Raw genomic sequence first — 13,660 nt, forward strand, 5'->3', positions numbered from 1 at the left:
GCGACTTTGGGTTGAACTCGACTGGCGCTTCGTAAATGCGGTTTTAAGGTTCCCACGTCAGATCGAACGACCCGTTTGGAAAATGTAACGATTAACCCCCGTTTTGGGCTCAAGATTTTGAATCGTAGTGGCGGAGGGAAATAAAACTCTCTGCGAAATCGCAACTGTGGCTTCTTCATCTTCTAGGGTTTCCAAATCCCCGATCTATCTGTGATCAAAAAATGAACAAGGAGAATGCGGATGCAGCAGAAACTCCAGGAGGAGGAATGTCAGAGGAACAGAGAGCTCGAATTTCCCAAAAGTTCAGAGCAGCCAAGGCCCTCCTCTCCCGCAAAAGACCTCGCCGCTCCACCACCCCCAACACCTCCCTTCACTCTCCTCGAACGTACGCTTCTCACCTTCATCTTCAACACGCACACGCACACAATATGTATACATCTCTTTTTTTTCATCACTCAGTTGTTCGGGCCAGCTTACGCGCGCACCTCGAGTTAGGAAGTTGAGCCCCCAAAGAAACCCCGAAGGTGAAGCAGAGCTGAAAGGCCGCCCTCATGGTTACGTCGTGGAGTTGATAGCACCTCAGATGTGTCGAACCTTAAACCTTAGGAGTAGCAAACCCCCAAGTCCTTGTATGCATCTTTGTTTCTGCAATGGTTTCCCAGATAATCAAGGAAAAAAAGAAAGAACAATGTTATTTGATTGATACCCCTGTGCTTTGCTTATGTGGTTCAAGAATATAAGAGAAATAGAAGGAGCAGAAAATATTCTCAATCCTGCACTTGTTGCGCTTGGGGGAAAGTTGATTACGTCTTTTTCCGCATAAGAGTCGAATTTTATCGAAACCTAAAACAACTCTAATAAGTAAAAGCTTGATTCTCAACGTCTTATTAAATGTAAGATTGAAGTTGTAAACAAGAAGGGCAGGGTTGAGTTATTGGGTAAAATTGCTGTGTTATGGGTATGAGATGTGAAAATGAAAGAATATAAGATGTAAGAGCTGTGTGGTTAATATTGTATTTTGGTGTTGTAGAATTGAGGATACGAAGAGAATTGAATCTCCAGCTCAGGTAACGGACGTCAAAAGATTCCCTCTTTCAGAGATTTCAACGAACACTCGGTCCCCAGCTTCCGTTAAGGCGATGAAGTTAGGAGAAGGTGAATGCAACAACACTTCAAGTTACAGAGGCCTATGGGATTGTAAGATTGATAGTAGTCTGAGTTCAAGGACAACGTGCGTTGCTTTGGAGAATGAGGCAGTTCCGTATTCATTTGAAACTCCAAATAGACAACTGGAGTGTACTAGCAGTATATGCTCTGAGGGCATATCTGTTAATAGGATTGGATCATTTGATGATAGTTTAAGTGAAAGGAGAACGGGTGTGGCGGTGGAAACTCGGTGTGGAATTAATTCGTGTATCGATCCAGTGAGACAACTGCAGTTTTCTGCTTCGAGCAAGTCTTCACCATCGTCTATTGTTTTAGATGAGGATTTTGACGAGGCCATTCTGGAAGAAATTGATGCTTTATTTGAGCAGAAGGCAGTTAGAAAATCAGAGGGTGAAGGGTGCAGTAGTAATTTTCAATTGGATATTCAGTCTGCTGAAGGGAGTAGTTTGGATTATAAGGTCAATTTGAGTTCTGTTTTTCCGGACTTGTTAAAAATTGAAGGAATTTCAAATTCAAGCGAGGACCCTGAATGTGAAGTGGGGGGAGGGAAAATTTTCCACACTGCTCAAAATGGAAACATGCCTGAGGAGTATGTTAAGTACATGGATTCTCTGAATGATAGGCAGCGAGAAGCTGCTTGTGGTGACATTTCTATCCCTTTAATGATTGTTGCTGGACCAGGAAGTGGGAAGGTCTGCTTTCTATTCAATTCATTTGTGACCTTTATGTCCTATAATAGAAAGTTTTTTTTTTTTTGCAATGTTCATAATTTTCTTTCTTGTGGATGATATCAGACATCTACAATGGTTGGACGCATTCTGATGTTGCTTAAAGAGGTATCACTATAGAATTTTTGTCATCTACATGCGCCAGAAAGTTTCTTAAACATGCACTGATTTTGTCTAAGTTACTGGTTTGTGATTGTTTATCTTAACTGGATCTTTGTTGTGTCTTGTATGTTTTGTTTTTCTATATATTAATTCCTATGAATTCCGCTCTTTCTCATGCTCATATTTTTAGGGCATTGGTCCATCCAACATTCTGGCCATGACTTTCACGACATCTGCTGCTTCTGAAATGAGAGATCGAATTGGAGCAGTGGCTGGGAAGGCAACAGCAAAAGAACTCCTGATCAGCACATTCCACTCATTTTCTCTGCAACTTTGTCGTTCACATGCTGAAAAGTATGCATATTTTGAGAGGCTTCATAGTATTATTAACTCAGAATTATTAAACTTTTTTTGTGTTCTGTTTAGGTTTGTCTCCAAACAGGCATAGGGTTAATACACAACATGACTGGACTTCTTGCAGTCTGAGGCATATTATTAAGACATAAATTACGTGGATTTAAATCAAAATCGGAAGCTTTGCTAGTGTTTGGATTTTCCACTGCACATGTACTGGATTATTTTTCACGTTGATGTCAAAGATAATATATGTTATCATAGCATATTCGTCTTCATGTTCAATATTCCATGCAATTGATAAGAAGTTTCGTTGAATGACCAAAACAATGGTGTCATAGGTGTCTAGTTCATGTGTACATCTTGAGTCCTGTTTTTTTCCTGTCTCATAAAATGAAGGCTGCGTTTTTTATACTGAAGCTTCCACAATGAGATAGACTGCTGGAGTAGTACTACTTCCACTGCCTCAAATGAAAGTGCGAAACTCTATTCAACTGTTCCAATGATGCTTATTCTTTGAAGTTCTTGACTGAATATGTTTATTTTTACTTGTGCACTTTTGTCCGCAATTCCATGCATATAGTTTTGAGGTGGTGTTAGTATTGATCTACGAATTTTTATGGAGCCAATATAGTTCCGTTAGCCAAATTCACAAGCTTGATTTCCAAACCTGTGAATAAAAGCTAACAAATTGTTACACCAGTTTGATGGTCAGAGTCCAACTTTGGGAGGTCTACCATCTTAATTTATTCATATTCCCTTGGATGGATGGTGAGCACTAGCTTGATTACCGATGATACTATTGTTTTTATCTTTTTGGTAGAGCTACTACGGTTTCTAGGACACTATTTTAGATTAGTATTTTAAGAAAAAACAAGAAACAAATGGAAGATGGTTTTAAATCACCCCTGAAGACCTGGGCATATTATTCCAATTGTTTCAACTACCTGCTTCAAAAATATGTCTCATGCCTTGACATTAACCAATATGTCGCATGCCCTTTGGTTCTGTAATTTCCTGTTGTTTGGGAAATTACAATTAAGTTATTGAGGTGGTTTTCCTTTAGCCCTGTGCTTGTAGAAATATGTTAGGTCTTAACTTATTTCTGAAGATTTGGTGAGCATTGAAGCCTCGCTTGGTGGGCGTGAGTATATCCGCTCACACTACCAAGTAGTTCAGATCTAGTTTTTCAAGTCTCACTTCATCGCATATATATGATGTTTCTTTTCTTATTGTCGTCCCAAATATTTTTCCACATGCTATTTTAGTGTAACTAAATGAATGGCAACCTGATGCAACCATGTGATAGGTTAGGTCGCACACCAGAGTTTTTGATATATGGGCACGGGCAACAAAGAAGAGTAATCATTGAGGCTATCAGGCTACTGGAAAATGGAAAGAATATGCAAAATCAAGATTCTCACTCACTTGATGAAGAGTTAAAAGGCGTAAATTCTCCGGAATATTTTAAAGATAAGTCAAAGAAATGGCAGAAGTTTGTTGCTCAAGTAAGTTATTATGTGCATCAACAATATCCTGCTATATGTTGTAATTTTAAATCTTACAATAAATTGGGCTGGTTCTAAATTGCCACTTTCTATTTCAATTTTCTCTCTGTTTCTGTTTATTTTATTAACAAACTAAAAACCACAAGAACTTAGCCAGCACCTTGTGAGCTTGTTCCTGCCAGATAGGAGATGAGCTTCTAAATCTTCTTAGGCAAACAATCAGCAGTGGTTGTACCACAATCAGCAGTGGTTGGTACAATCCAAGAATAATGAGCCGTAATAGTGTATCTAGAGCTCCATTCCAAAGAGGCTGGTGCTTGGAACAGAGCCCGTATATGTCTGGTGAGAGATACATTATTCGACCCTCTTTTCTTGGAGACACAGAGGACTTTGCCATGCAAGTTTACTGAAGTGATTATAAGTTCCAGTTCATGAGCAATCGATCAATGCGGTAACAAATATCCAACGGAAGTACCAAATGCATGCTTCGATAGACCTGGATGCTGAAGGGAACAAACCTGACTAGTGGGAGCCTTCCTGCAGAAAAGAGAGACCTATTTCAACTCCTTATACTAGAAATTAGTATTTATCAGTACGATCATTGCAGTCAGCAATTGAGAGTTTAGAGGAGTTCAGTACCTAACATGGAGGGTACCTTGTTGAAATCCCAAAATGGTGCGCAACTCGATTGATCATCAACGCCTGAAACACTAATGCCTGAAACACTAATTCTGCTCTCAATTATTAGGCGGATGGCTATAGTATTTGTAGAACTGCAGCAAAAGCTTTAAGATACTGTATACAAAGTCATATGGATCCTCTGTTTTCTGCTTTTGACAGCATTGAGATGATGATCATAGTGACGTTATGTAAAATATCAAAAGTCATGTAACATTATGGTTCTGGTTTTTGTGCTATAACTGTACAATAGGATGTTCATGCCGTAGATGTAGCTTTGTTACTCATGCATCCTACAGTAGCATTAATACTATCTTATTTCAGGCTAAAGCTTCTGGAAAGACTGCTGAAGATTGCTGTAAAGAGGGGGATGCTGTAGGAGTAAGCAGAAATTAATTAGTTTCATCTATCTGTCCTGCTATTTTGATTTGTGTTTTACATTTCTTATTTTTTATTGTGGTTTAGGCGGCTGTTCTTCAAAATTACGATGACATATTAAGATCCTGTAATGCTCTGGATTACCATGACTTAATTTGCTGTTCAGTGAAGCTGCTCAGCGATTTTCCTGGAGGTTCAAATCCTGTCGACATTTTAACCAACTTATTGGCTTATAGTTGATCTGATGTCTCAACTCTCAAGTATGTTTATTTTCATGAAGTATTTAAGGAGTGCCAGGAGTCATGGAAAGCAATTGTGATAGACGAATTTCAAGACACAAGTGCCATGCAGTATGGTCTGCTGCAGCTTCTTTCATCTCATAAACGTATTACCATTGTTGGTGATGAAGATCAGGTGTATTTTTATGTTTCTTTATTGCTACTTATATTGCTATGTAGTTTTCATCATATCAATTAGTTAATTAATTCTTCAATTATCACTCTTCTGATCTATATATTTGTATTCCTTACTGCAGTCCATTTTCAGTTTCAATGGTGCTGATGTATGTGGATTTGATTCATTTCGTAAAGATTTCCCAAACCACAAAGAAGTATGTTTAATTTTACATAGGTATTGTTGTCATATTATTTGCTTTTGCATGGGTTGAACCTTCGTACTTGCTTCCTGTGATAACTCTTGGAATGAAGGTTCTTTAATTATGTTTCCATTCCATTGATCGTCTACTTCCGACTCAGGTGAAATTAAACAAAAACTACCGTTCCACTCGTTGCATTGTTGAAGCTGCATCATCTCTTATAAAAAACAATTTGAAGCGATGCCAGCTAAAGAATGTCCTTACTGACAATTCTTGTGGATCTAAGGTAAGTATTGTCGAACTTCGGAAAAGTGTTTAGCCCTTGTTGAAGCTTGTTAGTGACTCTGTTTTTCTCTGGACCTCCTATTCAGATTACTGTAAAGGAATGTTGTAATGAGGATGCACAGTGTGCATTCGTTGTTGATAAGATCTTACAAATTTCTTCAGAGGGTTCATCTGCTAAGTGCACTTTTGGAAATGTAGCTGTTCTTTACCGGAGGCAGGTCAAGCATACGTTTCATCTAATCCTGAATTTCCAAGAATAGCTCTTAGGACTTTCACTGAACCTTATGTAGCTTCATCTTCTGTACCTCAGGTGTCCGGGAAAGTGTTCCAAACAGCCTTTCGTGACCGGAAAATACCGTTCAACGTTCACGGAGTGGCCTTCTATAGAAAAAAGGTTGCTGACATCCTTGTTGTTCATTAATGAATAAGTGTTCTTTGACAGCCATCCGTATTAAATGGAATTTTGCGAATGTGAACTGTTGATCTCGTCAGTAAGTATTCTACAGATGTTGGAATATTATCTAACTCAAATAGGCGGGAGTCGCGGGACCGATTTGCTTTAGGCATGGGAATTTAAAAGGCAACTATTCCTTAGCTTTCAACTATTTACACAGTTTAGTACCAGTTATTAAACTGTTGCACAATATTTACACAGTTTAGTACCAGTAATTAAACTGTTGCGCGATATTACAACATTGCTATTTATGGCAGTTACTGCTTGCTTATCAGACATCATCCTGCATATTTAGCATAAAGCACTGATTAGGCAATAGCTGACATTTGGAAACCATAACCTTTTTGTGCGCACCCGCAAAACCATTATAATATCCCTTTGCAGGATATGTCTAGTCCCATCTGAAATGATTTACAGTGAGAAAATAGATTACAGTTTCAGTTTTTCCTCCTTTGTTCGGATTGTTCCCTTAATCTATGTTTCTGCTGAACATTGCGTCGTGTTGGGTGCCACCCGACCCTGCCGAATTTATGTTTGCCATTTCAATAATTTGTCATCTGTTTCTGTGATTTTGTCTGACTGTGGATGTGGTATTCTTGTACCATTAAATCGTCACTTTTTATGACTAAGACTGTTAACAACTTAACATGTATGCGTAGTTGTAGGGCTATACTGCACTCCAGCAATCCTCTTCCTAGTGATGCAGAATTTCCTCAACTTTTCTGGAATGCAAATTTTTAGTTGTGAAACTACTCTTGTAATCCAGCAATAGTGTTCCTGTCTAATAAATGAACATACAGTGCTCCTCTGTTGTCGATTTCCACACATGCATGCATAGAACATTATGGTTCAAGAACGATTACTTCATCATAAATAGTGAAATGATTATGAACATTCATTATCAAGGAGATTATTTTTTCTTGTGTTAAGTTCTCAACTAATTGTTTCTTAATAGGTTGTGAGAGCCATAATTGCTATGCTTCAAACAACATTGCCTGAATGTGATGATGGTCCGTTTCGCTGTGTCTTCAAGGCTTTACTACCTTTTGAGAAAGAGGAGAAGAAAAAGGTATTAGCTTGAACTAATATTTATGTAGCGTATTCTTTCCTGATTGAGTTGTTGTCTATTATGTAAGGGTGCGGACCAGTGTTAATGGAAACAATAAGGGCAGAAAAAGACCTATACTAAAATGTTATGTTGTGGTAAAAAGGGATATGTATTTTTAAAGTTTAAACAAACTTATAGCCCTTGAATAACCCTTCATGAAGCCGACTCCAATTGATTGGGACATAAGGCTTACTAGTTTGAATGTATGGGTATGGCTACTGCAGAAGGTGCAGTTCGTGTAGCTGAGGTCAGGAATTTATCTTCCTTTTTGTTTCTCACAGGTAATTGGTCATATTGATAAAGTTTCTACTGTAAGAAGATCCAGCTTTATATCAGCTGCACGCGACATATTTACTGCAAAAGTTTCTGGGACCTTTAAAAGGTTTGTTCAAACTTTCCTTTCTCTGTCAACATTTTCTGTTATTTTATTTTTTTAATAGACAACAAGTTTATTCAAGAAAATTTGACAAATGGTACATCAAGTTGGGAGAGAGGGGAGGGGAATCCAACCAAAGGTTGAATAAGAAACACCATATTGGACAAAGAACAAAACACCCAACAGGCCAAGCCCCAAAGAGGGAAAAACCCTTACACCCAAATGGGCCAAGCCCAAACACCAAACAAACATCTGATGGGCCAAGCCCAAACCCAAAAAACCCTAAGAAATCAAACCCTACATAGCAAACTCAGACGCCGCAGTCCCAAGACACTGCCAACGACCGACAGCCACCACAGCACCGCCATGTCTAGAACCTCCACCGCATCCGCCACTGACCAGCAACCACCACCTACAGAACCTGCAAGAGAAGACCTCCTGAAAGCACTGATCAAAGACCCAAGCAAAACCCGAGTAAATGATATTCATCTGCAGCATCACACCAACCCGCCAGAGACGCAGTGAAAAGCGCTAGATCCAAGCCAGGGCAGTAGAACCATGATTAACCTGCTGTTTTTGACCACCAGCAGCAGCCAGGACCACCCTTCGCTGTTAATCCCAAGACTAGGTGCACCCAACTGTGACAACCGGCGGTGGTACAAGCGTGCCGGATCCGGAGGAACGGAACGGCGAAAAGGGGAGGGGAAAAGGAGAGTGCCGGAGCAGAGAAAGGAGAGGAAGAAAGAGGAGGAAGAGAAAGGGAAGAAGAAAAAAGAAGGGGGGGAGGGGTTGTTGTGGATGTGCAGCCCCTTCCCCAAGGGAAAACCCTACCTGTTGAAAAGTTCTTAGAGAGAGAGAGAGTAGAGTTTTTAGAGAGAAGGGAGAGCAAAATTGTTTATGAGAATGAAGACAGGTACCCTTTTGCCAGAGCAAGTCAGATAGATTAGACTTCATTATTTGCCATTGCAAAATGATTCAACATTTTATTCACGTCAACGTCTATTTGCTAAACAGCCTATTGGTTTTTGCTTGATTCCATGACAACATTATTCAGACAAGCAGTATCCTGTGTACTTTCTTTTAGTTTGTTAAGAGTTTCCTCTCTTCAGTGCTCCTTGTAGATGATACCTTCTTACCGGGAGAAAGAAAGTTTGTTGTGTCCAAACACAAGAAAATAACATTGAAAACCTAGCAGCTTAATATTAAAGCGCTGAATGTTAAAATGTAATTCTGACTGGAAATAGTCAGAATTGCAGATGTAGTGCTCTAGTTTGGGACATGGAATGACTGAAAAGTCTAATTGAAACTGTTCTGCCCTGATGTGGGCAGTGCCGGTAAGGGTGCATGGCCATTGTTGGGTCTTGTGAATGCCTATATGGTCAAGTGTCAACAGGGCCGGCCCAAGGATTTTAGGTGCCCAAGGCCTAATAAAAAAAGTGTGCCCTAAAGAGTACTTAACAATTTTTACAGCAACAATCACCATATATATTAGTACGTTTTATTTGTGAATTTAATATTCAAATTTAAAAGAAAAATTAAAACAAACAAAAAATTCTTACCAAAACATTTATGGTGTGTTTGAACTTTGATCTTGAATCACGATGCTTAAGTAGTTAAAAATATAAGAGGTGTAAAATCCATCATTTATTCTGACAAGTAAGATTCATCATATTATATGCAAGAGTCCATGGTTTCCACTAATTTTTTTGAGTAATTTGATCGGAAGAAGTAAAGTATCCTTTTCACTTATGCGCAGTAGGAGGAGGCTAAGAGCTAAGAAGTGCAAGGGCCAAGAATGTAAAGAAAAAAGAAATAGTGCCAAAAAAAGAGACGCGGGGTTTCGAACCAAGTACCCCCATACTCTTTATTGAAGTTACAAACACAACTGGGCTGGAATACATTTTATGCTGTATCATGGAAAAATTTATATATAAAATATAATTTTAGTGCCCCAAAAATTTGAAATATTTGGGATGCCCAAGGCCCAGGCCTCTTGGGCCTTGTGCCTGGGCCGGCCCTGAGTGTCAACTCACTCGATCGGGTAGAGATTATTGCTCATGTTGAGATCAAACATTTTCCATGGCAAGTCGAATCCTGGTAGTTATGCCGCCCTCAAACAAAAGATGAGGGAAATCATGCTTGGATAGGATCACTTTCTGCAGTCCACAGATGCAATGAAGCGTGTGGGGCTGCAAATCACGGATTTGGCCCTCCTCTTCGATGGATCACTGTATCTCTGTGGAATCCTAGCTCTTCAACCTAGCCTGCACAAACAACGCACGACTAAAGACCAACCGGAGGTGCTCCGGTAAGGCCCTCCAGCATGAGGATGAGAATATGCAAAGTGAAGGCAAAGTACTCTATGGTTTTGTGGTATGAGTTAGAGCGTACCTCTTTAGGGTTGCCATCACTTGATATTTATAGAGTGCCTGTTGCTTGCTCTCCAAGCACGCACATGTGCCTTGCACGAGTCGGCCGACATCACTATGACATCAGGATTAGGGTTCTGGAAATGGCTGGAATATGAGCTCGCACCCCCATGTGCACTCATGATTATCTGATTGCGTAACCGCTCAGATGACATCACGGTAGAGGCGGTTGCAACCATGTGGGTGAGCTGGCGCTCCGTTTGTATTGGATCCTACCAGCCGGACACACATAGCCGAAGACTCAAAAGTCCGATCTCAACCCCGGTGAGTCTGCCCCTAGTTGGTACGGCCAAGCACGCATGATGCCGCTCATAGCCTGCCGGACTCTAATGCTCGGCATACCAGACTTGTCTGGGATTACGGTTCGATTGTTCTGCTGAACATGGATCCATCATGCTCGGACAGTGATTCGGCCTACTACAAAGCGGTCCTTTCTTTGTCATTCTAAGTTAGTTTAGGGGAAGGGTCTTGCTAGAATGAGGTATAAATCCCACATATGTTGCTAACTGTATTTATAGGCACGGGCACAAGAAATATGATCGAACCAGCCAAGGAGAACCAAGGTAATCTTAAGTTGTGTGTGTAACTGTAAGTGAAAATGTTAAATAAAGAAAATGTAAAATTTCATAAACTGCCTCCAACTTCATGCAAGTGCTTGGAATAATCAATAGATTTGTGCTGCTGAAAATGGACAGGGCGAAGGCACTAATTTTTAACCACTTCTTACCAAAGTTGTTTCTTCCGTAAGGCTGTTTTCTGTTTATTAAAGCCAATTATAGGGTCATTATATGGAACATAGACATGCTTTTTCTCCCTTTTTGTTTAAAACAAATTGTAATGGCTGATGCTGGCTTGGAGCACAATCATCTGGCCATCTTATCATGGTCTAATTTTGAACTATCCACGCTTTTACTTCTTGTTTCCTGATGGTGCGTGTTGAATCTCTTAGCCATTTACTTGTGACTCTTATTGTATGTTACAGGAATCAACTTACCCAAGGACGTAAAGTGTTGTGTACGCTAGACATGATATCAAAACTTGTTCGCAGGGTAAATATATTTGTCTGTTGCCTTGTAAACAAACTGAACCATTCAATGTTTCTTACTGGCTTGGAGCTGTGGCTCTCTTTTAATCGGGTTAAATAAATGAAATGTGGTTTTATGTGGTCAGAAGACATGAAACCAGCTATTTTGCCAAGATATGGGCATATGGGCTCCAAGTATGGTTTCATGCAACTTAAGGCCTACTTTTATTCTACTCGAATCTAACTTAGAAGGGTTGAGAGAGAGAGAGAGAGAGAGAGAGAGAGAGAGAGAGAGAGAGAGAGAGAGAGAGAGAGAGAGAGAGAGAGAGAGAGAGAGAGAGAGAGAGAGAGAGAGAGAGAGAGAGAGCATTGTATATTATATGTAAAAATTTGGTTAACGAAATTCTGGAAGAGTCCATCTTACTTGTTGATGGTACAGGAACAATCAATTTCAGCTGTCATAACTTCAGTGGCAAACATGATACCTCAGGTTGGTCTCCTCTTCCCCTAGGATATCCTACTAGGAAACAACTTTCCTCACTTCTGTAAATATCTATGGTTGTCAATATCTGTGTAATGCTGGTATACACTCATCAAAAAGAAGTGTAATGCTGGTATCATCAGCTGGTCTTTGTATTCTTGATGTACTAATGTTGAAATCCAAGGAAGGCTTGATAACCACAATAGAAACTGAAATTTCACTAACACAATTGTGTGAAGTTGTTTGTATGACCTTTATATTTAGTTGCTATGTTACCATAATTGTGGTTCGATGTACTTTCACTGAATTTCATTAATGGCTTCTGACTTCCAGAAATACCTTCTTGAACAACGAGCAGTTCTAGACAATGATGGAGGAAAATTACTAAATGAAGACAATGACGTCAGACCTGTAAGTTCTGACATAAGCAGCAATTTGGTTACTGTAAAAAGTTAAAGGAATACAGTACACTATACCTTTTTGTTCATTTGTCTTGCTTTAGTAGGTCAATAATACCAATCTGCGCCGTCCTTATGCACTCTCTTTAAAATGGTGGTAGTTAAACACTGACTCGAGTTTGTAGACTTGAGATAGTCCTGGTGGATAGAAATATAACGAACAAAAGTCTGTAAGTTAGTGGGTTAGCAGCTAGCTGTTTCCTAGTTTCTATGTTCTTAACCTAAAATCCCATAATGGAAGCTTCCCTTCGCAAATTAATTTACTGCCATAAAAAGAAGAGCTCCTTTTATTCTTAATTTGCTTATCCATCAATTTGTGAACTTTAAAAAGAGGGTGAAAGTTTAGTATTTATTCAATTAACATGGCCCCTCGTGTGGATACTCTCCTTTATGTGTCAAACATTTGCAAGTGGTTTTAAATTGCAGTATTGGCTGGCATAATGGCCACTTTTTCCGTGTAAATGGGTGACCAGATCCAAGAGCCAAGAGTTTTGAGGCTTGGGGCCAAGAGGAATTAGGTGACCTGAAGGCACCAAGACTTTTTGGTTGTCCCGCATCACCTGGTCCATGAACCTTCCTAGGCTTAATTCCCTTCTCGGCAATGAACTCATTTTGAAAGGTGTGATAGACAATGCTGAAGTTATGCTATCATCACCACTAAGCTGAGGCATTACTTGGGAGTATCGACCAATGTACAATGGGAATGGGAATCGGAAACTGAAACTGTGTATATTTTTCTAAGTGCTATGAAATCCCGAAAAGGCGAAAACCCATTGATGCACATTTTCTGACCCTGTTTACCATCACACTTTTGATATTTGGAATGGCATACACAGCTCAGTGAAACGGAATAGTGTTCGTCCTGTAACTTATTCATGGATGGAACTGTTGTTTTTATGGAATTATGAAAACATAGTAATTTATTTCCCTTCACATTCAGAATTGCCTCAGCTTAGTAGATTCTTGGCTTTTCGGTTAAGTATTATTCCTTCAGCAGTCAATACGTCATCTATTGGCATTCCAATGCTCCATCATGCAGGTGCTCCAGTACCTGTTGGATGACGTCTCTGAGTTTATATCGACACAATTTACTGCACCAGAAGGGGCGGGAGATGTGCTAGGAGAAGATAAAGGATGTGTTTATGCACTTAAAGCTTTTATTGATTACCTATCTGAGCGGGAGAGGGAAAATTTCCACTCAAGGAGACATGAAAACAAAGATTCTGTCAGCCTTACTACCATCCATCAGGTTTTTCTCTTTCTAGCCAGCCTAATATGTTTCTTCTTCTTCTTGGAGTTCCTTATATCTTTTTAGCTAGAGAAGTTCCCTAAATCTGTCAATGTGTACTTTGATAATTTCTTTTGCTTATCATTCTTCACACCTCTCATTTCTTTATTTCTGTGCAGTCAAAAGGCCTGGAGTGGGATACTGTTTTCATAGTCAAGGTATTTTGCAAGAGTGACGTCTTCTACTGGGCTTCATGCTGCAAATTTAGTCTATTACACATATGTTGTCTTGCAGTTCCTTCACCATA

The 13,660-nt window shown here is 39.6% G+C and overlaps 1 protein-coding gene across 7 annotated transcripts in view; it reads left to right on the forward strand.

Moving 5' to 3' along the window:
* The window catches only part of LOC131320703 (ATP-dependent DNA helicase SRS2-like protein At4g25120), a 20,851-nt gene continuing 7,191 nt past the window's right edge, over positions 1-13,660 (forward strand). For 6 of the 7 annotated variants that reach the window (XR_009198324.1, XR_009198323.1, XR_009198325.1 and 3 more), the window contains exons 1-19: positions 1-385; positions 1,031-1,859; positions 1,962-2,003; positions 2,188-2,351; positions 3,661-3,859; positions 4,862-4,918; positions 5,003-5,108; positions 5,196-5,329; positions 5,451-5,525; positions 5,671-5,796; positions 5,882-6,013; positions 6,106-6,189; positions 7,205-7,318; positions 7,639-7,739; positions 11,145-11,211; positions 11,626-11,676; positions 12,001-12,078; positions 13,165-13,374; positions 13,533-13,571. Coding sequence is in view for 4 of the 7 variants with exons in the window: in XM_058351500.1 (XP_058207483.1) it covers positions 222-385; positions 1,031-1,859; positions 1,962-2,003; positions 2,188-2,351; positions 3,661-3,859; positions 4,862-4,918; positions 5,003-5,108; positions 5,196-5,329; positions 5,451-5,525; positions 5,671-5,796; positions 5,882-6,013; positions 6,106-6,189; positions 7,205-7,318; positions 7,639-7,739; positions 11,145-11,211; positions 11,626-11,676; positions 12,001-12,078; positions 13,165-13,374; positions 13,533-13,571 (2,772 nt within the window). In the remaining 3 variants the exon portion in view is untranslated. The remainder of the gene's footprint in view (positions 386-1,030; positions 1,860-1,961; positions 2,004-2,187; positions 2,352-3,660; positions 3,860-4,861; positions 4,919-5,002; positions 5,109-5,195; positions 5,330-5,450; positions 5,526-5,670; positions 5,797-5,881; positions 6,014-6,105; positions 6,190-7,204; positions 7,319-7,638; positions 7,740-11,144; positions 11,212-11,625; positions 11,677-12,000; positions 12,079-13,164; positions 13,375-13,532; positions 13,572-13,660) is intronic. The other variant, XM_058351501.1, reaches the window with a different exon arrangement.

Source organism: Rhododendron vialii, chromosome 3a, assembly GCF_030253575.1.
Source record: "Rhododendron vialii isolate Sample 1 chromosome 3a, ASM3025357v1".
Taxonomy (NCBI): Eukaryota; Viridiplantae; Streptophyta; class Magnoliopsida; order Ericales; family Ericaceae; genus Rhododendron; species Rhododendron vialii.